This window comes from Camelus bactrianus, chromosome 21 (assembly GCF_048773025.1).
Source record: "Camelus bactrianus isolate YW-2024 breed Bactrian camel chromosome 21, ASM4877302v1, whole genome shotgun sequence".
Classification (NCBI taxonomy): domain Eukaryota; kingdom Metazoa; phylum Chordata; class Mammalia; order Artiodactyla; family Camelidae; genus Camelus; species Camelus bactrianus.
The window spans coordinates 9,202,577-9,228,975 of record NC_133559.1 but is presented as its reverse complement, the minus strand read 5'-3'; the positions used below and the strand labels follow the sequence as shown (position 1 = coordinate 9,228,975).

Here is a 26,399-nt window from a genome sequence, read left to right as displayed (position 1 = left end):
CTGCAACTCTGCTGACTGGCATCTCACAGATCAAAGGTACAATAATTGAGGAGACACTTCAATGACTTCTGAACCACTAGGAAAATATTTGATTGTGTTTAGGATAGTTTTAACATTGGCATGTCAGTGTATTCTGCATTTTTTTCATGCTTGCTCCAAGTACAGTCTATCAGTAAATGGTGCAGTAAAACATTCTAATAAATCAAGATGACATAAACAGGCTGAACAACAGACCAAAACCAGCCAAATAAGATTGACAAGAATTAATGTAATTAACATAAAGTCTGGCATTTAGATTTTAAAACTACTTAACAGAAGAGTCCTGGGTTAACACTTCCCAAAAGAAAGCTGTGAGGATTTAGACTGTCTTCTCAGCAGGGTACTGTGGCCTCTGAAGAAGTCAATCTTATCCAAGGTAAACTTAACAAAGGGGGGGGGGGGGCAGTGCAGGGTGGGTATAGCTCAGTGGTAGAGTGCGTATTTAGTATGCAGAAGGTCCCAGGTTCAATCCGTTGCACCTCCAATTTAAAAAAAAAGTTTAAAAGAACTACACAAGTTATTTTTTTAAAAAGAAAAGGAAAGAAAGGAGAAGGGGAGAGCAACCAAATCAAAGGGGGAGGGGAAGAGTTTTACACTATACTTTGCTCAGATCAGGTCTGTGAAGGACGTGTCTAGTTCCTGAAGCCACATTTGGAGAGAAAAGGGACTAAGGATTTTTTTTTTCCCAGCAACTACTTACAGAAGCGTTAATACCTGTCCTCAAATAGTTGATGGGTTTTCACACAGAAGAAACATTAAATTTAATCTGCCTAGCCCCAGTGCCCAGAACTAGGAGTCATGGGGAGTCATGTCAGTGGAACACATTTCAGCTCCATAAAAGGAAGAATTTTCTATAATTAGGGTGATCTAAACATTGAACTTGGATGAGTCAGGAGGGACAAAAGAAGACTTCTAGGGGATGGTCATTTCTACTCTCTGCCTGTGTGGTAGGTACTTAAGTACTTTGTTTGATTATCATTCTTCAACTGACACACATATATTTTCATATACTCTTTTGTCAATATTATATATTTTAAAGTATATTTTAAAAATGCGGGTTGACTAGGTGTTGGGTAAAGCAATGACCTCATCATTGCGAGGGCTCGAGGAGAGGCTGGTGACATTTAGTGAGAGGATGGGATAGAGGACCTCTGACATTCATCCATCTCTACGATGCTACACCTCCCCAAAACATGTGTGCAATTATTAAAGGAAAGCTATTCTAAACTATTCTTAAGGTGACTGCCTGTTAAGTAACTAGATCTGAGGCCTCACTCCATTTCTCACCGCAGCCATTACTGGTGTTTATTAGACTATGATCCGCGAGTCTCTATGACAGCGATTATCACTTTTATGGGCTGTTTTATAATAAGAATGAGATGGACACAGTCTCTGCCCTCTTAGGATGACAAATGACGTGGACCGTCATAAAGAGAACACAGCGAGAGCCGGATACAAACAGTGAATAAATACAAAAGGCAGCAAAACGCTTTATGTGGTGAACAGGTCAAGGCTTCAGGACTCACAGGAGTGGCGAGCACATCCACAAAGGGTCTTGGAGAACACATCCTAGATAAGTTAAAACCAGGAAATCTAGCCCTCTGCTGCAACTAACATCAGCAGGCTGAGCCTTCAGAAATACATAGATTCCGGCAATCAAACATTTGGTTAGGGGAAGCTTTCTCCTAGGCTACGAGGAAAAAAAAGAAAAAAAGAGCCAAAATAGCTTAAGTGTCCATTTCCTCGTGCTAATCCTGTTCTCCTGTACTGTTCCTTCGTGATCTCTCACTACCCTCTCCTCTGAGCTGATGTGAGATGACGGAACCAAGACCCGAAAAAGGGAAATGAGAGGAAGGGGTATTTGCGGACTGTGATGGACGTGGAATTGGGGAGAGTCCTTGAGTCCTTAGGTCACTGCTAAACAAACAGTCAGGTTCTCTGCTCCTTCTGGCTGAGCCATGACTTTGGGCAGCTACTTCTGCTTTGGACTCACTTAACCTTTAATCTGGGGATCCCCACCCATGTTACTGACATTAACTCTAGCCTCACAACAACCTTGAGCTGATGGGAAAAATAAACCAAAACAAAACCTTATGAGCTACTTGAGCCCAATGTGGTTACAATGCAAATGATATTAAGTCAAAGTTTATTCTCTTATAATAATTTCTCTTCACTTTACTGAAGGGGAAACTGAGTCCCAAAGAGTGGTAATCAGTCAATTTCACATACACCCTTCAGTCTTTGACCTTATCGATATAAATAGTCTAAACGTTGCAGTATTTTTCTTTCTGGAAGTTCTTATCATGGTCATTTTATAAACAGGGAAACTGAGGCACAGGGTGATTGAAATGTATTGCCTCCACATAGCTGCATAAAATAGTGCCTAGGTGAGAAACTCAAGAACCTTAATTCTCAAGGCAAAATTCTGTTTCCATTAGATTGCTATCCATGTTTGGAAGGCAGCTATGCTCACCACTATACCACCAACGCCTCATGATTCCTATCCACGTTTGAAACGTTAAATCCATGCAAAGTTTGTGAAATTAGATGATAACTGCTATAAAGTCTGAGTTCTTGATACCAAGAACAGAGTAGGTTCTGGGGTGACAGCAAGAGGAATCAGGATCCTTGACCTTTGTAAAGGGTTTCATAGTTCCTCAGCGCCCCGCAGACACTATTACACTCTGTCCCCATCAAGGACGTCATTAGCACCCCCTACCCCTTACAGATGAGGAGGCCGGAACTCGGAGACACTCAGTGGCTTATCAGAAAATATGGTTCGTTTGCAAAGGGCAGAACTGAGTCTAAAACTCAGGTCTTCTGTATCCAAGTTTAGTGATGACACACTTTGGGAAAAAGAGCCTACCTGATTTTTCCTGGGAGACTGAGGAAGGTGGGAAGAAGCCAGTCTCCACAGCACAGCAGCACATCAGCAGAAAAGGAAATGATCATCATTAGGCATTTCAAACGATGATACAGAGCTGCTCTAGGCGCTGTGGGGATCCACTGACTGCAGCTCTAACCTCTGAGGGCCTGCAATCTAAGACAAACACACTAAGAAGAACAAATATGGATGTGATCTCCAGATGCTATCTACCACAGTAGATCTACGACAGTAATCTACGACAAGGAGAGAGGGGAAAGCATTTATATCACACACGCGGCTAGCTACGTTCAGGATGTGGAGAATATAAGGGAATAAATGAAAATGGGAGCAATAAAGAAGGGCGAGCCAGGGAAGGAAGAAACACACACACACACTAATCCAGGTACCTTTTTTTTTTTTAAGCAGAAAAATTAATTTTAGGAGTTTCTCTCTCTCTCTCTCTCTTTTTAAGTTAATAAGCAATGGAGTAGCTGTGTTGCAACAAAAGCAGACTTGAGAGTATGAGATTTAAAACAGAAACTTATCCCAGGCATATGGAACAATTATAAAGATGGGTGGGAAGAAGGGCAGAATGCAGTCAGCGGAAAAAGAGGGCTTTGAGCAAGTGGAAATTCAAGAGAGATTACCTGTCTTGACTCTTAGACTGTGTCTAAGTGTTTCCACCCCTATGCTTTCAGAGCGCTCATGCTCTCCACATGCAGGAACAAGAAGAATTTCTAAGTTGTGAAGCTGGTCAGCAGCAGATGTCTTAAGAGGGCAGCAGTGCCATGGTGAAGGATATAGTGGGTAGGGACCTTGGATACGCTAGGCAAGAAATCTGTAGCCATCTCAATCTCCCCAGAGTCACAGGAGAGGTTCCCAGGGCAAAACTCATTTATCCAGACCCACAAATTGTTAGGGAATTTCCAGTTTGCTTTATCAAACCCACGTTCACCTGCCGAGTTTCAAGCTAGTGATTAGATTCAATATAAAAACTCTGCTGAGCTCTGCTGGCATATAAACATTTCTCAATATATCAGTGCAGACTCCAGCCAGGTAGAGATATTTGCTTCTCTCTGCTAATTTTGTTTATTCAAGTCATCCCTTGTGACCCTAATTAGTCAGAGAAGCAGCAGCAGAGGACCATGAGGAGACTGGACTGAATAAGAACAGGCAAAGAGTTCCTCTACACTGGTTCTGGCTTCTTGTACAACCCAGGGTCCCTGGAAGTGAAGTGCTGGCTTTAACCATGACAATTGGAGACATGAGCCACAGGTTAGCAATTCCAGACTTTTGGAAGAAGCTGCTCATTCCTGATCACCCTGGTTTCTGAGTTGAAACAATTACTAAGATTTGCATGGGTGGTATGAGAATTTGAGGATTTTTATGATGATTCTTACAATTATTTTTGCCAACATTTGTTCCTCTGCCATATTTATAATGTGCCATTCTGTTCTAATCACCATACATGTATTAACAAATGTAATACAACCACATGAGTAGATACCATAGATATTATGTACATATAGAGGTTAAGTAACTTAACCGAGGTCACACAGCTAGTAAATGAAGGCACTAGGACCTGACTACAATTTACATCAATTTAGCTAAAACCCAGTATTTTAAAAAGAATGTTCAACCAAACACCTGACACTTACATATAAGGCATTGTTCTAGGTACTATGCAGAAGATACAAAGGATATATAGACAGTTGCTACACTCAAGGAGCTCATGGTATAGTTGCAAATATTGGTAGTCCTCCCCATGGCACTAAAGTTTTGCTCATTTAATTCACAGTAAGATTTTCACACTGGAAAAGACCTTACATCACCAACGCTATGATTCCTTCTTTTTTCAACAGGAGAGTCAACTTTAGGCCCAGAGGGAACTAACTTACTGGTTAATTTACCAACAGCTAGAGAACGGCTAGTAGCAAATCCAAAACTGGAAGCCAGCTTTCTAACAACTAATGGTGATGTTTCACGTTCTTTGTGGCATTCAGGATGTAAAGGTGTTATTACAACAACGGTACAAAACGAAGTTTTACTCCTTTATTGCAAACTGTCGTCCAATTCCCCTTCAATTCCATTTCTCTTCTTCACTTCACTCCCATTGTTTATTCTAATTTACTTAAGCTTTACTGATCCTCACTCCTTTTTTTTCTCCCTCTGGAGTGAAACCAGGGCTGGACACTGCTCAGACATACGGGGCTGGGGATGGAGATAGTTCACCGCTTCAGATTCTTTGCCATTAGCGAACCTTAAAGGAAGAACAAAAAATGCTCTGGACAAGATGTTTGTAATTGCTTGAGCAGGAACAAAAGATAGAAGAAAAAGGAAAGGGAGATGTATTTGAACGACTTAGAGTGAAGACTGGCAAGCTGCTCAGATCTGACGAATGAAGACTAAACGCAGAGGAATGGAGATCAGCACGGAAACGTCACACTTCCCTTACTGGGGGTAAATGCCAAAGCACGGCGCCTCAGAAAAAGCCTCGCGGCTTCTTTCGTAAGTATCTGAAAAGGCCCTTTCTTGGAGGGTAGGGAACTCCGTCAGAGGTCAGCGGGTGTCTCTTCCCATTGTGCGGGCTCTCCTCTCCGGGCGGTCGCAGGGCCCTTTTAAGGAGATACGAGGGGGGCCCGCTGTCAGCGGGCCGGGGGAGGCTTCACGCCGGCGCCGGGTCCCTTCCAGGGGGGTGTGCGAGGTGCGAGGCCCCCTCCCGCGACAGGTGGGGGCCCCCGGGGCAGCGTCTGCGCGCACCGGCCCGGCGCCCCCTCGCGCCGCGTCACCCTCGAGGTCCCGCCGACCCCCGGCCCCCCGCCGCGCCGCCCGCCGCGAGCGTGCGTAACGTGCCCCCGCAGCATGACGCACGGCGGCGCCCGGGCTGCGCGGCGGCAGGAGCGCGCGGCGGGGGCGGAGTGCGGGCGGAAGTCGGCGTCTGCGGAAAGGAGAAAGGAAAGGGAGACGCGGCTGGGTGCGGCGCGGCGCCGCTGGGAGACCGGCGGCAGGGCGCCGCCTCCTCCCCCGCCCTCTCCGCTGAGGATGGAAGTGACGAAAGCAGCCAAGGAGGTCACTTCCTGCTGGGGTGGATGAGGAGGAGCCGGAGACGCCGCGGAGGAGACCGGACCGAACGCGGACCGTGCCGGGGAGAGGTGAGTCCCGGCCTCGGCGCCCGGGCCCTCCGGGCTGACCCCCTGGCCGCGGCGGGGACAGCGTCCGTGCAGTCTGGGCCGCCCGGCGAGCCACGTACCAACCCGGCCGGGCCTCACCCAGCGCGGGGGGCGGGGGAGTGAGGGGGCCCGGTGGCAGAGGGGCGACCGGGACCCAAGCAGCGTTCGTGCGGAGGCACCTTGGAGCCTCAAGGCCACGGGGCGGGGGAGGCCCGGCCTGGAGGCAGATGGAAGGAGGCTCCGGAGGCTGCGGGAGCCGGGGCCGGGAGCTGCAGCGGGATTCACGGCTCTAGACTGCAAGCCTCACTTTTTGGGGAGTGGTCGCGGTCCGAGGGAGAGCCAGGGGCCTGCTGGGTTTTGCAGAGTTAAGATGAGTGGCCCTGCTTGGACGGAGTGAATTTGTGAAAGGCATGGAGAGGCGCCTCCAGGCTGCCGGGAGGGAGGCCTTTATGGGTGAAATCGAGGAGTTGAGGTGTCAGAGTTTCCTGGGCAAGTCATTGTTGCAGCGGTGTTTGGACTCCCGAGTCGTGGAGGTTGAAGGGCATTCCCGTGGCAGGATAAAGACGTAGCGATCCGACAGAGCAATCTGAGAGCTAGCGTTCTGGGCAGCTTCCTGGAGCCGTGGGGAAATTACTGTTTTTCCTCCCTCATTGTCAAGTAGATGGAAGCAGCCGGGAGAGGAAACTCCTGCTTCAGCTCTGGGGCCTTGTTATTGTGTATCTTATGCATGTAGCTGTGTCTGTGTTTATATTTGTTTTCTCTTTCCTTTGGGGTGTTATCTCATCCTCATTCCCTGGTAGCTTCATAGACCAAAACTTGCTGGTCATCTTGATGTGTATAGTGAGAAAAAAAATTCAAAGGATCTAGAGGAATCCTAGGTTAGATGAAATTTCAAGATTAGGAATTTGTACCCACCCCACCCTGGGGTCACTAAGGCACCTACATTCCCACCAGACTCCTCCTGATGTTGGCACTTAGGGCCTGTCATTCACCCTGGGGACTTGCCTGGGTGAGGGTAGATCTGCCTTCTCCTGCCTGCATCTCTCTTTGGCAATTTTACCCTTCCCTCTTTTTTGCTAAAGGATTCGCTGATACAAGGCTGCTTGCTGCTAGGAACAGGAAATTTATTGAGGAACTGTAAACTGTATGGAATGAATTCAGATCATAGCAAGACTCCCTCCACTTGTTGAACAGAAAGTTCTCAGAAATGCCCACTTTTTCCCCTTCCTATTGAACAGAGAAAATGTTTAAAAAAAAAAAAAAGTGGGGTGTCTGTGTTTCTCGTATAGCGTAACTGTACATATAGTGTGTTTACTTCCTGTATCCCAGGGTGTTTTTCAGGGAGGAAGGGGCAGTTTGTGAGTGGCAGGAGTTTTCCTTTTCCCATCTCTTATAATTCAGGAAAGTAAATCAAAATCAGATGTTTGTTCTTGAGTGGCAATCAGATGGGTTTGGGTTTTTTTTTCTCTCTCTCTTCTTTAAACTGGTACATCTGGATGAACTCAGGCTTGTGTATCTTGGCATCTGGGCCTGTCTAGTAATACAAGACAAACTGTTTGACGTGTTTTGGCTGCCTTTTTGGACCCATTTTACCTTACCCTTCTCTTTTACACTTGAAGGGCTGGTCAGGAGGAAGAAAGCAAGTATTAAAGACAGTGTTTACAATTTGTGGTTTAAAGTCAGGTGAGAGATAATTATGGCCTTTGAAGCTGATGACCTGAGGACCATCATTTGATGACTTGGGGATGAGCAGGTTGGAGGTGACATGTTTGAAAGAAAAGAGGGTTACATAAGGAGGGAAAGACAGAGAAAAGGAAGTTTGGGAAAAGGCTGTGCCAGAAAACCTTGGGAGGATAATGAATAAATAGCACCTTAAAGTAATTGATGTGGCTTGTATCTCTCAGCAGGAGGGTGAAAATGAAAGCAGGCTGTAGCATCGTGGAAAAGCCAGAAGGAGGTGGAGGTGAGCAGAAGTTAATCATCTCTGATGTACCTGGAATGTTCCTCATTGGTTCCTTTCTTTCCACTTGGGCTCTGTTCACAAATGGCACACTGTGACTGACAGCCTCTTGACTGGGTGGATACTGCTAGGACAGTTGTAGGTTTGTTTTCTGTCGATGTATATTAACCTGTCTGGTCACCACATCCTTATCCCAACTTTAGTGTCTCTTTCCTGTTAGAGACACAATTCCAACCTTGGGGGTAATGTTACTGAGTCCAACAACAGACCAGTAAAATGAGGGACGATTTGTTGGGGCAAGGAATAGTGGCTTTATTCGGAAAGCCAGCAGACCAAGAAGATGACGGACTGGTGTCCCAAAGAACCATCTTCCCTGAGTTAGAATTCAGGCTTCTTTTATACTAAAAGGGAAGGGAGTATAGTCAAACATTTCCTGGTTCCTCTCAGCCTCCGAAAGGGATGTGTTCATTTCTTCCTTCCTGCAGTCATTCCTAGGTAGGCCTGGTCAGGATGTTTCCTATGAGCTAAACAAAGGTATTTTAGCTTAACACTCATTACCTGAGAGATGGGATTCCCAGCAATGGGTCATTATATCTAGTTTAAGCTTATAGGCAATATCCCTTTAGTGATTAACTTGTATCAAAAGCAATAGAATACAAAGGTTTAAGTAAAAGAAACAGATCCAATATGGAGTTAGATTTGTTCTTCCCTGTTACAGTAAGGTTGTATTTTCTTAAAACATTATCTTGCCTGTTTGTTCCCTTAGGAAATGTCATGTCCTCATAGAAAGTGGGTGTGAGATTTAGTACAGTCTGAAAGGGTGAGCAATTAGGACACCTGGGTGCTGCTACCCAGCTCTTATCAGATTTAATGATTGCTACAAGGAAAGGTAACTTCTCTCTGCTTTCCTCTCCCTTGTTGTGGTTAGCCCCTGCTGACCAAAAGGGTGTTTGTGGCATGTTTGCACAGTGCTCTAGAGATTTTGAGCACTGGAATGTGAAGTTGGGGATATTGGTATTTATGTACCTAGCTCCTGACTACCTTGATCTTACCCTTTTCATATTAAAGGGTATCAGTTTCCTGACTGGGCCTATAAAACAGAGTCGTCCCCGGGCTCCCGGCAGATCCAGCTGTGGCACTTCATCCTGGAGCTGCTGCAGAAGGAGGAGTTCCGCCATGTCATCGCCTGGCAGCAGGGAGAGTACGGGGAATTTGTCATCAAGGATCCAGATGAGGTGGCCCGCCTCTGGGGCCGCAGGAAGTGCAAACCACAGATGAATTACGACAAGCTGAGCCGGGCCCTCAGGTGAGGGAAAGAATCCTCAAATCCTTTGTGTTAACAGATTGGAAGGAGACTAAGTAGTTTGGTGAATGTCAGATAAAAAGGTATTGGATGGTAAGAGACTGTACTAGTGAATAATGTGTAGCTTTAAAGTGGGAGTAAAAGAGCTGTTGAATCCGAGTAGCATGGACACAGGAGGAGAAAAGGCGTATCTTTGGTTCTGTGTAGGAGGGAACTCCAGCGTGGCCAGCACTGGGTCCTGACAGACAGCTGATCCTGCTCCCTAGTGGGTGAGAATGTATGGTGAAACATGGATTGGAGCTCATTTATAATCCAGAAGATTAGTTTAGGCTTCCTTGTTGGAAGTCTATTGGAGTTTCTCTTCTTTAGCCTCTCCTGGAAGAAGCTAGAGAAAGAGTGAGGCGGGCCCACAGCAGGAGCTCGCGCTGGCCGGCACTGCCCCAGCTGCTGAGGGAGCGCGCCAGCGAGCTCCGCCAGCTGGCCGTCCGCGGGTGGGTCTGGCGCGTCTGCAGATTGACCACTGTAACTCTTCTCGGGTTCTCTTTTCTCCTGGTCCATCGTTATATTTCATAAGCCTTCAGTCCTTCCGGGCCTGGAGGCAGTGTATAACCTGTGCCACTGAGTAGAGTCAAGGCTCAGGGTTCTAGGTACATTGAAGTTCCCCTGCCTTTCTTCATCCTTAATGACCCTGAATGTAAAATCTGTACAGCAGTGTTGCTGGAGCCTCTCACATCCTTTTGAAAGTGATGTAGGCCAAGCTGACAAGCTGTTTTCCAGATCAAGGTATACCATTGTTTGACCTGCCTCCATGGAACAGTTCTGCATTCCTTTGTCTATGCCTTGAGCGTAGGCCTCCAGACTAACCACATCAGGTCTCCCAAGAGGTTTGTCTGCCCCTTCTAGGGCAAGGCAGAAACAGAAACTCAGCAGTGACATACAGCGGAACAGGAAGGAAATGGACTAAAGAATTGAAACCACAGAGAGAGGGAGAAGAAAGGTGGCTGGGGCTAGGATAGGTGTTCAGGATCTTAAAGCAAGATTGTCTTTGTAAAGGTCTATAGAAGGACTAGAATTTAGTTGAAAATTGAATGGGAAGTAAGCTCTAAGGGCTCCCAGCTCTAACCTGAGAGCAAGGCTGCAAAAGAATGACAGTGAGGGTTGCATGTAATACTGAGGGCAAAAATTACTGATCATGGTGTTTACAAAAATTGTCAGTAGCTAGAAGATAAATTGACCTGCATTCCTGTTTTTACAGATATTATTACAACAAGAGGATCCTTCACAAAACAAAAGGGAAAAGGTTCACTTACAAATTTAACTTCAGCAAGCTGGTGATGCCCAACTACCCCTTCATCAACATTCGGTCCAGTGGTAAGATGCAAACACTCATGGTGGGGAATGAATTTGGGGTTGAAAAAGAATTTTAAAAACCCAAGTCTAAGACCTGTCGTGTTTAAGGGGTATTGAGAATCACCAAAGTATGTGACCCCCCTGGATTCCCTCTGCATTCTTGCTCAGGTTTCCTCATTCATCTGGTACAGGAAGTGATAGACTCTGCAGCATCAAGATAGATTTGGTTTGTTTATTTGGTTCCCTTTTCTGCATGTTATTTGTCATCTCCTGGATATTATTATACTGTTGTCTTTGGGAATGGTGTTCCATAGGTTTATGTTGATCCTTAAGTTCAGGACTCAAAGAGTTTTAACACCCTTCCCAGTGGCTCTTTCATAGACAAGAACCAGTTTCTACAAACACTTCCGATTTTCTATGAAACAGCCAAGCTCACCCTTATCAAGTGAATATCATCAAAACCACAGCATCCTTGATCACAGAAAAGGGGCGGTTCATATGTTTGCAGTGGAAAGCAGTGCCTTTGATCTGCACCAACAGCTACTCAGAGAACAGGACCCTGGGATCACTTGACCTTCTCTCCTCTCCAGTGCAGCAAGGCTTCCCCTCTAGGCTCTCCACAGGACAGCTTTCCATCACAGCTCCTCGCAGAGGTTTTAGGTCTGTCTCTCTGGGATTGCAGAAGGCTGTCTCTGATAAGAGCATTTGTTTGTGTTAAGATGCAAATCAGACTCCTGCCCAAGAAAACAGATTGTATTTAACTAGTTTCTGCCCAGTCCATGACTGCTCTGTCTTTGTGGCATTGTATGTTAAGGCAAAGAAATCTGATTGTGATCCTACAGTATTACAAGTTCTCAGAGAAAAGTTAGAAGAAACTGAAGAATTAGAGCAGGGGTGTGGCTGAGAGAATATAGTGCTGAGATCCACTGCAGATATGTAATTACTACACACAACAAGTTAGGGCAGTTTTAGCTTGATGCTGCTATCATTACAGTTCCATCTCTCCTGTAACCACTCCCTCCTGTCCCTGGGGCATGCATTTAAAAAAAAAAGTGGTATTGGAATGCATCTCTCTAATTACAACCTGTTTTCTTTCCTTGTGCCTGAGGGAGAGGCATTAGGAAATCAAACCTGTTCTAGCCTCTGGAATCTTGTTTCCTCTATTTTTCACTCTTGTCCCCTCCCTATGTACGTACCTAGAGGAATTTGGACTCCAGCTGGGTATACCTCAGTATGTTGGTCTTGTTCTTCTGTCTTGGATCCATATTTTTCGGTCAAAAACCCACAAGTCCAGCCACTTGGACAACCTGGAATGGGGCATCCTCAGCCCTTGGGAGTAGTGTGCTTTTCCAGGGCAAGGAAATCTGGACCCTTACTGTCTGAAGACTCTGGCCTGGAAAACCCACAGTGGTAGTCTAGCACCATCTTTCTGCCTAAAGGCAGTTGAACCAACCTTGATCCTTAACAGGATCAACGTTGTTGCTCAGCATGGATCCTAATCAAAAAATCATGGAGAAAGCAAAACATTTCTTTTAGGCACACTGCTTGGTTTTTACGTCCTGGACACAGATAACCCCAAAGAACTAGAGTCATTTGTTCATAGAGAACTTTTACCCAGATAGACCAGATGTCGTTTCAGGTTAACTTCTGTGATGACAAAGGACTATAACATTTATTGAACATCTGCTTAATGGAGGTACTTTTGTCTAGAGTTTTTGTGAATTATCTCTTGCAGCTCTCCCAGCCCAGTAAAGTATACGTCTCAATATCCATGTTTTACAAATGATAAAATTAAGGATGGCTGCAAAGTCAAAAATTGATCACTGAGCTTTGAATGGTTATTTGTTGAACACTTTCTTAGGAAACAATTCCTGAGAGATTGAGCTGTTGAAATCTTGCTCTTTTTTTTTGATAGATCATACATTTTTCCCCTGGATTGGGATTCATTCATTTGTTCAACAGATAATGTGTTAAGCCCTAAAGACAGGGAAAAAAAAAAGATTATGGAGGGGGTCTTTCCTCCAAGGAACTTAAAATTTAGCAGGAGAGATAAGATACACAAGATTTAATACAATTCAGAATACAATGTGCAACGTGATAAGTGTTCTAAGAAGAAGAGCTGTGTGGATTTAGATCCTGGAGGCCAGAGAGATCATGTCTAGATAGTGGGTTGATACAGTTGGGCTATTTTAAACTGTGTGTTTTTAAAAATAGAAGCAATATGTGCTGATTGTAATGTATTCAAATAATCCAGAAGTTTACAAAGTAAAAACTAAAGTGCATGTTCTCTGTTCTCTTTTCCCCACAGTCCTGTTCACTGTTAACAGTTTAGGGTAGAGTACTTAACATTTGGATTGTTTTGAAAGTACTTCTACATCCAGTGTCTCATTTTTATCATTAAAGGGCATCCTATGAGATACATTTTTTAACATATTTTTTAATACTGTACTTACATTAAGTAACATTGGAAAGATACGGAAGACACTAGTGATGAAGATGCTTACCTGTCAGGGTGTGGGGGCAGGGCAAACCAGTTCAGGGACGGACTTGAGACCTCTCACTTCTTGCCTCCCCGTCACTCTTTTTTTTAATATTTGTCTTTATTTTAGAAAACTGCAGAAAAATTGGGGAAAAAATAACAGTGAATCATATATCCTTTGTCTAGATTGACTAATCAGTAACATTTGCTTTATCTCTATTTATATATACTCTTAAATCTTTTGAGATTAAGTTGCAGATATCATGACACTTCACCCCTGTGTACTTCAGTATGTACCTCCCAGGTACACGGACATTATCCGTCTTTAATTGCAATAATATTACCCAGGAAGTTTAACATTGCTCTAATGCTGTTATCTAACATATGGTTCATATTTAAATGGTATCTGCCTTTTAAAGTTTTGATTTTTAAGCCATGAGTATTATCTAATTAAAAATTACTTGTGCAAATACTTACATACAATTTGCTCTATACTGGTACTAGTCTAAGGACTTGACAAATATTAACTGTTGTAGTTTTCATAACATAAGGATTAGTCCCGCTGTTATCCATGTTTCAGGTAAGGAAACTGAGGCACAGAAAGGTAAGTGAATTATCCAGAGTAACACAGCTGTTAAGTGGCAGGGCCAAAGTTTGACCTAGACAAGGGCCTTATTTCCATTTGCCAAAGGAGTTCAAAAACCAATTGGTTGCTTGCACCAAGCTGCAGGGTAGAAGGTGCTAGAACTAAGATTTAAACCCAAAATCTCCAGCACTAAAGATTTCATAGTGGCTCTACGAAGATGGTCTTCATTCAAAGCAGTGTTATTCATACTTTTTTAAGGAGCAAACTTAGTATTTTGTAACCTTGTTTTTATTAAAATATGATCTTATTCATGTCCACATGTAGGCACAGGATTTGGGGTCTTAATGCACTGTTTACATACACATCATTTCCAGTTTTGTTTGTTGGTTGGTTTGTTTCTTTGCATACTTTATAGATCAGACCAAAGTTGTGAAAATAAGAAAAGACTGCGAAGCTGAGAATTAAAGCAGGTGATGTATACACAGTAGTTAGAGTTGCAGAGGAGAAGGCTCTTCTACCATTTATTCATTCAACTAATAGTTATTGAGCCCCTGCTAATTATTAAGCCCTGAACTGCTCGAAATCTACTTACAAATGATAGGAAGTCCCCGCCTTAGCAGGATTTATGTTTTAGAGTACAGATAAACAAGAAAATGATATTTTACACAGTAATGAGTACTGTGAAGACAAAGGGAGTAAGAGGCTGGAGAAAGGTGGCAACTAAATTGAGCAGAGGAAGTTGAGGAGACGGGTAGCTGAGGGATCCAGCCCAGCTGGAATGTTTGTTTCCTGTTGCTCGTCCACATCTTGTACTTACGTAGCATAAGTAAGACTGCTGGTAATGAATGACCAGACCTCTAAAGTGGCCTTTTGTCTCTTCCACCGTCACAGGTGTGGTTCCCCAGAGTGCGCCACCAGTGCCAACAGCTTCTTCCCGGTTCCATTTCCCACCTCTGGACACCCATTCTCCAACGAGTGATGTGCAGCCAGGGCGGTTCTCTGCCAGCTCGCTGGCTGCCTCTGGCCAGGAGTCAAGCAATGGCACTGATAGAAAGGTGGAGCTTTCCGAGCTGGAGGATGGCTCAGCTGCTGACTGGCGCCGGGGCGTGGATCTCATGTCCTCCCGGAATGCCGTCGGTGGAGGGATTGGCCATCAGAAACGCAAGCCTGACATCATGCTTCCTCTGTTCACTAGGCCAGGGATGTACCCTGACCCCCATAGTCCCTTCACCGTCTCTCCGCTCCCTGGCCGTGGAGGCGTCCTTAATGTCCCCATTTCACCAGCCCTCTCCCTGACTCCCACCATCTTCTCCTACAGCCCATCACCAGGCCTGAGCCCCTTCACCAGCAGCAGCTGCTTCTCCTTCAACCCTGAGGAAATGAAACACTACCTTCATTCTCAAGCCTGTTCTGTGTTCAACTACCATCTGAGTCCGCGGACATTTCCTCGCTACCCAGGGCTCATGGGTCCGCCGCTGCAGTGCCAAATGCATCCTGAGGAGTCCACCCAGTTTTCCATCAAGCTGCAGCCCCCGCCCGTTGGGCGGAAGAACCGGGAGAGGGTAGAAAGCAGCGAGGAAGCAGCACCGGTCACTGCTCCCACTTTGGCTCCTGTGCCCCCGAGGATTAAGGTGGAGCCAGCCTCTGAAAAGGATCCTGAGCGTCTCAGGCAGGCAGCACGCGAGGAGGAGGGGCGCTCTCAGGAGGAGGGCGCTGTGCCAGGCAGGACCACAGAAGAGGAAAAAGGCACCGTCTTTGCCCGCCCGGCAGCGCCACCTGTCTGGCCCTCTGTACCTGTTAGCACCCCAGGTGAAGAACCCCTAGACGTGACTGAAGACAGTGAGGACAGGCCTGGCAAGGAGCCCAGTGCACCTGAGAAAAAAGAAGATGCCCTGATGCCCCCCAAGCTCCGGTTGAAGCGGCGCTGGAATGATGACCCAGAAGCCCGGGAGCTGAGTAAGAATGGCAAGTTCCTCTGGAGTGGGTCAGGACCCCGGGGCTTGGCAGCGGCCGCTGCCGACGCTTAGAACTGGAAGTGAATCGGGAGCTGTTTATACTATAATCAAACACACACGTGTATTTATGTAGCAAGATTTCAGGGTGGGGGGTGGGGAGGGAATTAGACTGGTTTGATCATTCTAGGGGCATAGACTTGTATTTTTATGTTTTGGGGATAGGATGGGATGTCTTCTGTTGTAAATTAGGTGGGATGTGAACACTTTTTTTTCCTGGTGAGTAGGACACGGAAAGGGTATTGAACTGACAGGAGAAAGCGCCTCTGTTCCCTGTTGAGGCTCACACTTTCTGACAAACTCCCAGAGGGCCAAGATGCTGTTTGGTCCCGTGATAGTTCAGGTTCCAGACGTCTTTCTTTCCTATTGTATTTATGTATGGAAAGCCATTAATGAATTTATTTTGCTCTGCAAGATACACATAAAAGGGGAGGGGGCGTGGTGGGTAGGTTGAGCAGTGAGAGACTATTAAGTATTTTGCCTGAAATGTTCCTTTATAATTATTTCAGGGGAGGAATAAGATAAATCTCAGTCTTACTGGGGCAGGGGGATGTTCAGATGTTGCTCTTTTTTTTCCTTTGTCGTTGTTTGGTTTTTGTTTTGTTTTGTTTTGTTTTTCCTTTTTATAAAATGTTTTCAGGAAACATGAAATGTACTGCCAGCTAGAGTGGGGCTGGGAGAGCGCAGGCGCCGGGCCGCAGCGGCGTGGTTGGGACAGGAAGCCCTGCTGTGAATTTCTCGGACTTTTCACCTATTACGAAGCCATGAGGAGTTGTAAACTCTTGTTCAGGGAAGAAAGAAGAGGGCAGGAGGAAGTAGCCCAATGCCTTTAAAGACAAAACACAGAAATGATCTTCACTTTTCCTTTTCCATCGTGGGTTTGGGGAGCCAAACCAAAGTGTGACTGTGAGCGAGTTCACTGAGAGACGTGACAGAGTTGAAGATGTCTTTCCGTTGAGTCTGGTTCTCTTACCGTTTTCTTAAGTCAAGCCTTAACAATGAACATACTTCAGCGTGATACGGGTCTGTCAACCACACCTGTAAAAGGGCACGGACAACTTTTCAGATAATCCAGGAATGTCGGAAAATGGTTAAATTTTAAGCTAGTATTGAATCATCCCCTCTTGATGTTACTGGGGTGGGTAGTAAAAAAAAAAAAAAAAGGCAGGATTGTTGGGAGTTAAGGGCAAATGATACCTGGAAATGCAGAAGGTAGCTGGGGGTACAAGTGGATGTTTATTGAGACTGAAGGAAGAGATGGACAGGAGACAGCCAGACAGATGCCAAGAGGCCTGGCAGGAGTGAAAGTGCGTGTCTGTCCTGCTGTGGTGGTGCCATTCTTGCCGTGTCCCTTCCCCTAGATTGTTCTGGTTCTCGTGATCAATTGACCGTCCTACATGAGACTCCAGGAATTGTTTCTTCATGGGAAATTCTCTTCCATCAACTTCAAAGGAATGGGGAAATAGGATCTTATATGACTCTAAAGGGGCCTGGACTGGGAACAGAGAGAAAGAAGCCACAGCCAACTGTGTGTGTGTACACGGAAGTACACAGTGTACAGAAGTACCGAGCTGGGGCTCAGACCTGCAGGGCAGCAGGGAGAGGTAACTCCATGTCTGATAATGGCAAGGAGTGGGCACAAGGATGCTGTCTAAGAACTGGAGAAATCCCTGACTCCATCTTAGCCTAAGTGAACTCCATATGCTATAAGCATTTGAGAGTTGTCTTTTAATGGTGGGGGTGGGGGTCCTTTATAAACTGGAGTGCATGCATGAGAGAGGGGCTCAGGAAAGGTTAGAGTAGGTGAGTGAGTTATTGGATGGCTTAAGATGACTTGAGTCCATCCTGCTATTTTTTGGCAACTGTCCTCCCCCTTGTTTGATTTAAATTCCATGAGTGACTTGTCTTTTCCTGGGAAGGGGATTGGGAGAGTGGTCCCTAACAACTCAGGCTTTGGTCAGACTGCCTTTGGTTGGCTGTGTTTTTGTCGGTTTCTTTCTCTGTACCTCGACTTACCTCGAATCAGAAAGCAAACCCGGGCATGTGGAAGAGGTATCTCTGCTTGGCATTGCCCAATCTAACCAGGGAGGCTGGCTGCCCACCCTTTCTGTCCACTGGAGGAGAGGGCCGGCAGGGGTCAGTATGAACTCAGGAATAGAAACATGAGGCCTTTTAAAATAAGAGGGAGAAAAATCTGTGATGCATACCTGTAACCCCTAGAACCCAAGTGCCAGAATTAATTCCTAGATGCTGCTTCTGTGTGAACAAAGTCACTGCTTTTACACTTGAAAAGACACACTCAGAAAATGTTCAACTCCATGAAAAATGTTTTTGGCTTTAAGAAATCATTTGGTGTTTAACTGTTTCCTTTGATTGCCATTCCATCAGTAAATTGTTGACTGATTTGCACTGCACACTGGGGCTGGGGTTGGGGGGAGAGGCCCATACAGAGCCAATCTTGGGGCTGCCCAGGAAATGGACCAGGGAATGTGAAGGTCATTGGTATTTCCTGGGGTAAATGTGCGGGAGGTAGTTCTCCCCCCAGCCCACTCTGGGCAGCACCTGTCACCAGCCTGGCACAAAGCCAGGCCTTTCTCTTCTGTGAGCATCTCATCACTGTCCAACAGCAGTTGGACAATGGTGGACAACACCAGACCTAGTTTCCCTCTCCATGTTTTCCAGCTTTTGCTGTGCCAAATGTTTAGAACTTTGCAAATACAGATCTTAAAATTTTATTAATCAAGAGCTTGTTCGTGAACTTGTTTGCTTTTTTGACAATAAAGGAGAAAATAGTAGAGCTCTCTTAAAGGGCATCCAGTCTTGCTGAGTTTTTTTTTTTTTTGTTTGGTGGTTTATTTTTAAGAAAGACTAGGAGTGAAATATAAACAATTCACTAAGTCCCTTCAAATCCGTTTTCAAGCTGCACTGCATTAAACCCAGCTCACTAATAACACAGGGAATTACTGCACCCTAGTCCTCCATGGGCCAAGAAACTTTCAGAAGCATTAAAAGAAAAAAAAAATTAAGTATATCACTTCTCACCAAGCGGGTAGTCAGTCGGCTGTTTGTCCCTTGTTTTTATTTATTCCATAATTATGTTTGTGTTCGTTGCTTTGTAAACAGTAATGGAACATACTTTTTAATTTTGTTTAAAAGAAAAAGAACTGATCCAATCTTTCAAGAACTGTCCCATTTTTTTGTTTCTTTTGGGGGGAAAAAAGTTATCAGTTAATTTGTTTTGAAATATTTAGGCATCTTTGAGTTATAAAATTGTGATGCAGGGATTTGTGAGAATTCACATGTGAAAGGTGACTTTCTCTAGTTACCCGCTTAAGCAGAATAAAGTGTGTATATGTACATAAAATGTAAGTAATCTTAACTCCATTGTGCAGTGCCTTTTAGATGTCCCGCTTTCTATAAAGTCTTGAAATTTTTGCATATATATTATATATATGATGTAATGTTATAGAAATATATGTATAATATACATATTTTTTCCAGGGGTAACTGATAGCTCTGTATTTTGTTATGGAAGTTGAAAGAAAAAAAGTATTTTACCTCAAATTAAAGTTAAATAAAAAAAAAAATACTTTTAAGTAATGTTTGCAGAACGTTGGTTTTGTTATACACTAAGTACCAGAGAATTTGGTTGTGCCAGAGAATTTGCTTCATCCACGCTGGCTCACCACTCCCACGCTTTTTATTCCTGTTGCACAGGGACCAACATGGTGAGGGCAGGTCCCTTAACAGTTTTGGAGATTGTCAATTTCGTCGCTAGTTAAAGGACAGCTGAAGCCAGGGACACAAGCTGGGAAATCTCTACCTCAAGACTGATACAAGGATTCATGAAGGGTACATGGCAAAGCCGGGCATGGACACAACAGGCCACACTCTGTATGACTCTCTTTATATGAAATGTTCAGAGTAGGCAAATCCATGGAGACAACAAAGATGTGTGGTTGCTATGGAGAGTGACTGCTAATGGGTCACATTTCCTTTTCAGCGTGTTGGAAATGGAATTAGTGGTGATACAGTAATTTGAATATAATAAAAACCACTGAATAACAAACACGCTGAAAGGGTGAGTTTTATGGTATGTGAGTAATACCCCAATAAAGGTAGTCATGTTGATGGTGTTCTGTTAAGTACGCAGCAAGCCAGTGCTAGGGAAACCTGTGTTTCTGTAGAGGACTAGAAACCAAAGGAGTAAGAGGAGAGCTTATAACCCATCCTTAGAGAAATGGTGCCAGACTCGGGAATCTCATTTTACTCTTGAGATAGGCAAAGTGATCTAAAGATCCCAACAATGCTGAATCACATCCAGGTGTTAAATCTGACTTCTACAAAAGGGTCCTGTGACTTCAGGAAGGCTGGAATGGAGGAGAGGTAAGGCTTAAGAGGCAAACTAGGACGGATTATGAAGAATCTTAGGAGATGCCCAGAGTTTACATTCTATTCTGCTAGCAATGGCCATCCTGGTACTTTGCAAAAGAGTTTGGGCTAGGCCAAAGAGGAGCACGAAGGCCAGCCTGTCAAATTAACATCTCTCCTCATGAAGACTATTAACTCATTTAGATGGGGAAAAGTGAAGTGACAGAGGCTAACTTGATCGACTCCCTTACAGAATAGGCTTGGATGCGGACCCTCCGGCTAGGAGAACCTCCTCCTGCTTTCCCTTCCTCAGGCTCCTGAAAGCACAGTGAGGCTTGTTAGGAATGAAACCGGATATAGTTTTTAAGACCAGGATCCCAGGCCATCTGGTTCTGCCACCCTATGTTGACCATTCAATGCATGGTGATTTTTCAAATTTTGAGCAAAGAGCAGTGAGTGATGGTGAGCAGGGGGAAAGAAGTGAGGAAAGAGATGGCGCTTCATAGGTGAGAACACTCTGCAGGGGAGGGGGGCGGGGGTAAGTGTCAGAGCCTGTCAAGATGAGTGAGTAGGGAATAAAGCCTTCAGTGGCTCCCTATTGTCTCCCTGTTCACAGTCCTTAGTTTAGTTTAGAAGGCCCTTCATAATTCGGCTCATCCTTTACCCTTCCAGCCTCATCCTTAACCACACACATGCGCACACAGTCTCCCATTTCACACAAGCCGAAGCTGCAGCCATAACAGCCAGTGCAGAGAGAGCAGTTACCATGTGCCAGGCATGTCTAAGGGCTTGCTTGTATTAATCCCCATTTTATCAAGGGGAATACTGAGTCACAGAGACGTTAGCTAGTATGACCAGGATTCAAGCCCCAGCACCTGTGTCCTTAACCACTCTCACGCCATGACGCCTCTTGGCCCTGCTGAACTACTTATGGATCTGATCTGCCTCACTGCCTGGAGACAGACAGACTTCTCCCCTCCACCTCACCTGGCCAATTACATCTTATCCTTCAGAATTCAACTCAGATGTTATTGCCTCCAGGGGCCTTTCCTGGGCACCTGTCTGTGTTCTGCTGCCTGCGTTTACCTCTGTACCACCACCCTCACACTTGTCAGTGCTCTGCTGGTCTGGGTTTCACAGGATGGTCCAGAAGCCGAGGGCTGGTGCAGGGGTCGGCTGTTTCTCTTCAACGCCCAGCACACTGCCTGGAGCCTGAAGGTGCTTGATGAATGTTGGATAAACAAATAAGAAATCTGTGAAGGAGGTTTGATTGTTGGGATAGAAGATGCCAGTGATAATGAAGACAGGAGGAGGACTGCTGTCCCAAGCATCCCCCACTCCACCACCCCTGCCCCACAGCACAGCTTCTGCTCCCCTTCTCTCTCAGGAGCTGGGTGTGTTGACTCCCTGAGGAAGGAAGATAAACTGGAGCTGGCTCTAATCCCATAGTCCCACCCCTGCCATTTTACTGGCTGTGGGTCCTTGGGCAGATTATGGAAACTCTCTATGCCTCTATTTCCCTATGTTATAGGATTGTTGTGAGGATTCAATGATGCATATAAAGCATTTAGTGTGCAAAACCCTTTCCTAAACGAAGTGACCGAGCTATGTTCGCCTGCACTCTTTCTGCACAGGGCCTGTGCCTTTACATCACTTCCGCTGGTGCCTCTCAAGAGGAGATAAAATACTATGATCCCTGTTTCACAGAGGAGAAAAATGAGGCCCAAAAAGAGGGTACAGCTCAGTGGTAGAGTGCCTGCCTAGCATGCACAAGATCTTGGGTTCAATCCCCAGTACCTCCATTAAAAATAAATAAATAAATAAATAAATAAATAAATAAATAAATAAATAAATAAATAAATAAATAAATAAATAAATACCTAATTGCCTCCTGACCTGCCCTACTGATTCAAACCCATCTCCTGACTCTGAATTCCATATTTTCCCCACTCATGGTCTTGGATCTCTGAGGCAAGGGTGAAGACACTTCTTCCTCCCAGCTTCTGAGAATCAGGCACACAGAGTTAGGGGCAGTGCAGGGGACCCCAACCTTAACATTCCTCCAGGAGTCAGGCCTTGTGTCCCAGCCTGGAGTGCAGGAGGAAAGCCAGCACCTGAGGCAGCCCTAGAGGAGGGGGACTTAGCTCCGAACCAACAGGCTCCTGGGGCTGGGCTGTGAGGACTGACCAAAGAGGGATGAAGAGCAAAGATTAAAGCCTTCCCAGAGTGCCAGCGAGCCTCACCCTGACTCCCAGGACCCGGGTGGAGGGGAGGAGGAGCCCCACATCTCCAACCCTGGGCTCCAGGACCTGGGGATCTGGCCTAGGCTGACAATGGGGAGGGTACAGCGCAACAATGGGCTGAGATGGGAGGCGAAGGTTTAGAGCCAAGAGGCAGGAGGCCTCTGCTCCAGCTTCACTGCCCCTTGCCTCGTTGTCAGCTGTTTGCTCCACCCCTGCTTCTGCCCAAAGACTGCTCTAGCAGAACAGTCAGTGCCTCCCAGTCTTGGTCCCAAAGAGCCAAGGGCCAGAGAGGGAGGCAGTCTCTGGCCTCTCACCCGGAGTCCTGCAGGGACCTGACCAGGGAGGGAAGGAACAAGAGAAAAGGATGGAGGCAGAGTTCAGGCTTGAAAACACGATTCTGGCTGCAGGGCTCTTTGTTCCAGCATGTCTTTAAGACTTCCTCCTGTGTGTTTTTTTCCCCCAAAATTCCTCAAAGGGCAATTGAAACAGGCAGAGGGTGGGGAATCAGCCATAATCTGGTGTTTTGAGATGTAAGAGTCTTCTTTGTAATGACTTTTGACCTCCAGGCAAGTAACTGGAAGGAAAAGGGAGGGGAAACTGAGGTATGTATTGTAGGTCTATCTTCAGAACCTGTTACCTGTGATAACAGGTAGAGGAAGTTTGCTTTTGTTCCTCCACTCCTGGCCCAGCTGGGGAAAATCTTTATCTGCACCTGTTGAAATTTTGGTCTTCTGCTGACCAACCCCCATGCTGAGGATGACAGAGAGCATATCTGCACATTCTTGCCACTGGCTGTAACTTCCTTGATCCACAAAATTGCCCTCTGTGGATTATTATTACTATTATTAGCCCCATTTTGCAGATGAAGAAAACAAAGGTCAACACAGCTGGTGAGTAACCAAACCAGGACTCACCCAGAGTTTCTGACTCCAAAGTCCACGTTTTTTTCTCAAACACCTCCCTGCCTCTCAGTGATAACACACAGGGGCTGGAAGGAAGAGGCCGGGAATTGAGTTGCTTTAAAGAGACCTGTGATTTCTCTACGGGAACCTTGCGGAATCATTGCCGGTGTGAGCTCCCCTAGAACGACCTCCAGGCCAGAGAGGGAGAGGCACACATGCATTCAGTCCGTCATCTCATTCCTGAAACTAACATGGCAGACCACGTGCCCGGAGACACCCCGGTCCCTGCTCCCTAGAGACTCACAGGGACTCAGTTCACCGGGGGAAACAAGACAACATGATGAACTGAAATGAAAGTCAGATTGTGGCTAGGTGACAAGAGTCTTTCATTGCTTCAGCATCATTTCCTGAGTGCCTGCTAGATGGCAGGCTTTCTCTTGGGGTTTCACAGTCAAATAAAGACACTCCTCACCCCCACAGGAGCCTCCAGCCCGAAGATGGGTAATGAGGTGGCTCCGGCTCCCACTCCAGGGCTCTCCCCGCAATGCCACAGCCTTTCCCTTCATGCCATAGAGAGCTGGGATTTTCCTGGTTATCAGAGGATTTTCAACACTGACTTAGGCAGGCAGGAAGTCAAGTGCCTGCACAATACTGGATGAGTTCTCACTCTCCTCCAAGCTCCTTCTGAAAAAAAAAGAAAAAAAAAAAAAAAAACAGAGCCCCAAGACTTCTTCTAAACACATGCATCCCAGATGGATGGGTGCCCTTCTGGTCAGCACTCATACCACCACCTTTGGATCAGCAGGAATCAGGGTCCCCCTCCCATCTCCTGCCCCTAGAGTCCAGCTCAGCCAGCGACTAGCACATAAGGAGTGCCCATAGGTGGAGTAGGTGTAGGGAGGTTGTACTGCCAATAACAGGGAAGCAGGAGGCACAGCTCCCTCCTCAGTTGGGTCAGGCTGATGAGGGAAGAATTAGTCCCTGAAAACCTAGTTCTAGTCCTTAGAGAACTCCTACCTGATGGGGGGAGGGGTACCACTTACCTGCACTTGCCTTCAGGACACAAATGTGGGCAGCTGCTAGCCAACTGGCTTGGGCTGTGGCCCCCAGTGAGGGGGAAAGGGTGTTGGGGTGGGGAAGATGGAGAAAGAGAGGGAGGCATCAACCTGGAAGGGCTGTTGAGAGTAGATCAGTTTGGGAAGGGAGGAGAGGGGATGGGTGAGGGAAGACAAGACGAAGAGGGAATCCTGGGCGGGGTGGCAGCCTGAACACAGGTCGGGAGCCGGGAGGGGCAGGGGGTGATACTTTAGGGGACAGGGTGCAGAGGCAGAGGTGGAAGGCAGATCTAGAGATGAATTCCCAAGGAGGTGGAGGGACTGAAGCAAGTGGCTGGGGGCTGCAGCAGGGGTGGGCAGGGGAGCGGGGCTGAGAGCAGGGAGCGCCCCCCACCAACCTCCTGCCCGGGGTATTGATCTGCTAGATTACTCAATTTCACCCATATTGATCAGGTAATTGCTTTATCTCGGGTCTCATTTGAGCTCTGCATTCTCCTGGCTTCCCCTTCTCTCTCCCTCGTGTTTTTCCTAACAGCCTGACACATGGCCTTAACACAGAAAAAAAAAATATATATATATATATATATACATACATATATATATATATATATATACATACATACATATATATATATATATATATATATATATATATATATATATATATATATATATATATAAAGGTTTGATTAGCCTGCCCCAGGTTGTTGCTTGGGGTGGGGGACAAGGGTAGACAGAGGCAGGTGAGATCAGCCTCCCCTCGGGACCCCTAAGTTCTCTCTCGAGAAATTCTTCCTGGCTCCACATGGTAGAAATGTCTGCCCATCCCAGGTTGTCTGAAGTCCAGGAAAGAGCTAGGGGAAATAGACCCCATAGGCCTTGGCCTCAATCTGTCTCTTCTCTCCACCCCACCCATCCTGCTCCCCTAACTGCAAGACCTAGAGTCCCCCAGATCCTCATCCAGGCTCTTGGACATCCCTTCACTAAGTCTTCAGAGTCTTGCCTCTGTCTCTCTGGCTGCTCATAACTACGCGCCCTGCCAGTCTGTCCCGTGTCCTCTCTGTAGCCCAACGCATGTGTCCTTCCTGCCCATCTTCCTCATGTTCCCACACTCTCCCCGTCCTTGTCTCAGGGCTCAGGCCACCCACCTGGCCTCCAGCTGGAGAAAGGAAAACTAGGGAAGGAGACAGCCACACCCCCAGCGAGTCTACAGACTGAGGGAGATGATACAGTTCCCCTAGGGAGCCCCTCATCTGAGAAGCAGCAGCTCCTGGCTTCCTGAAGTCTCCAGTCGGAGAGGAGGGACAAGACCCACACAAAAGACAAAAAGACATGACCCAGAGGGGAGTAACTACTGTAAGATCCTGGACAAGATTCATCTCTCTCACCATCTTCCAACGCTCAGCCCCAGATCAGCTCACAGACCAGCTGGGCAGAGGGGCCGCGGACGCTGAGATTGTCATTTTCCAGCAGTAGCACCTCAAATCTGAGCGCAGAGTACGAGGAGCCAAGGGGACACGTCCACCTGCAGCCAGGTCCCTCCCTCTAATGCAGGCTCTGGGTCCTGGAACCCTGGGATTCCCTGCACAAGTGGCTGGAGCGATGTCCAGGCATGCGTGGGCCCCGTCCCGGGCGCGCCTCCTGGGCATGGGCAGAGGGAGCAGCTGTCCACGTGCACTCCTGCACAGGCACCTGCGAATGTCAACAACAGGCCGGCAGTGCGAGGATTCTTAGCACTGGAGCTCTTTTTCCAAAAAGCTCCACTGAGACTATGTGCCAGGCACTGGGGTAGGAACTGGGGATTTCACGGTGAACACGACAGATGAGGCTCAGACTCTCCCCATGGAGTGTGGCGATATTAGGACTTTATAAGCCAGCTCTCCCTCAAATAGTCCCCTGACCCTCTACCTGACGCATGCACATCACCCAGGGCCTTGCAGGCTCACAACTGCCCCTTTGAGGAAGGGAGCCCCTGGGCAGAAACAGCAAAGGATTCAAAGCAGGGCATTGGCACACACTGCGCTGGGATGGAGGGGGGTCCCATTTCTGAGCCCCACACACTC

The 26,399-nt window shown here is 46.4% G+C and overlaps 1 protein-coding gene across 2 annotated transcripts; it reads left to right on the top strand.

Annotated features, from left to right (window-relative positions):
• Nucleotides 1-5,904: 5,904 nt before the first annotated feature.
• Nucleotides 5,905-19,365, top strand: ETV3 (ETS variant transcription factor 3). Of its 2 annotated transcripts, none has more exons than XM_074349620.1 (5): nucleotides 5,905-6,057; nucleotides 7,980-8,038; nucleotides 9,104-9,341; nucleotides 10,594-10,709; nucleotides 14,645-19,365. In XM_074349620.1, exons 2-5 carry the CDS (start codon nucleotides 7,993-7,995, stop codon nucleotides 15,778-15,780), a joined length of 1,536 nt encoding a protein of 511 aa, XP_074205721.1. In that variant the 5' UTR covers nucleotides 5,905-6,057; nucleotides 7,980-7,992; the 3' UTR covers nucleotides 15,781-19,365. The 2 variants fall into 2 exon arrangements, with proteins under 2 accessions (XP_074205721.1, XP_074205722.1); XM_074349621.1 differs by having other exon boundaries at nucleotides 5,923-6,057; nucleotides 7,983-8,038.
• The last annotated feature ends 7,034 nt before the right edge of the window (nucleotides 19,366-26,399 follow it).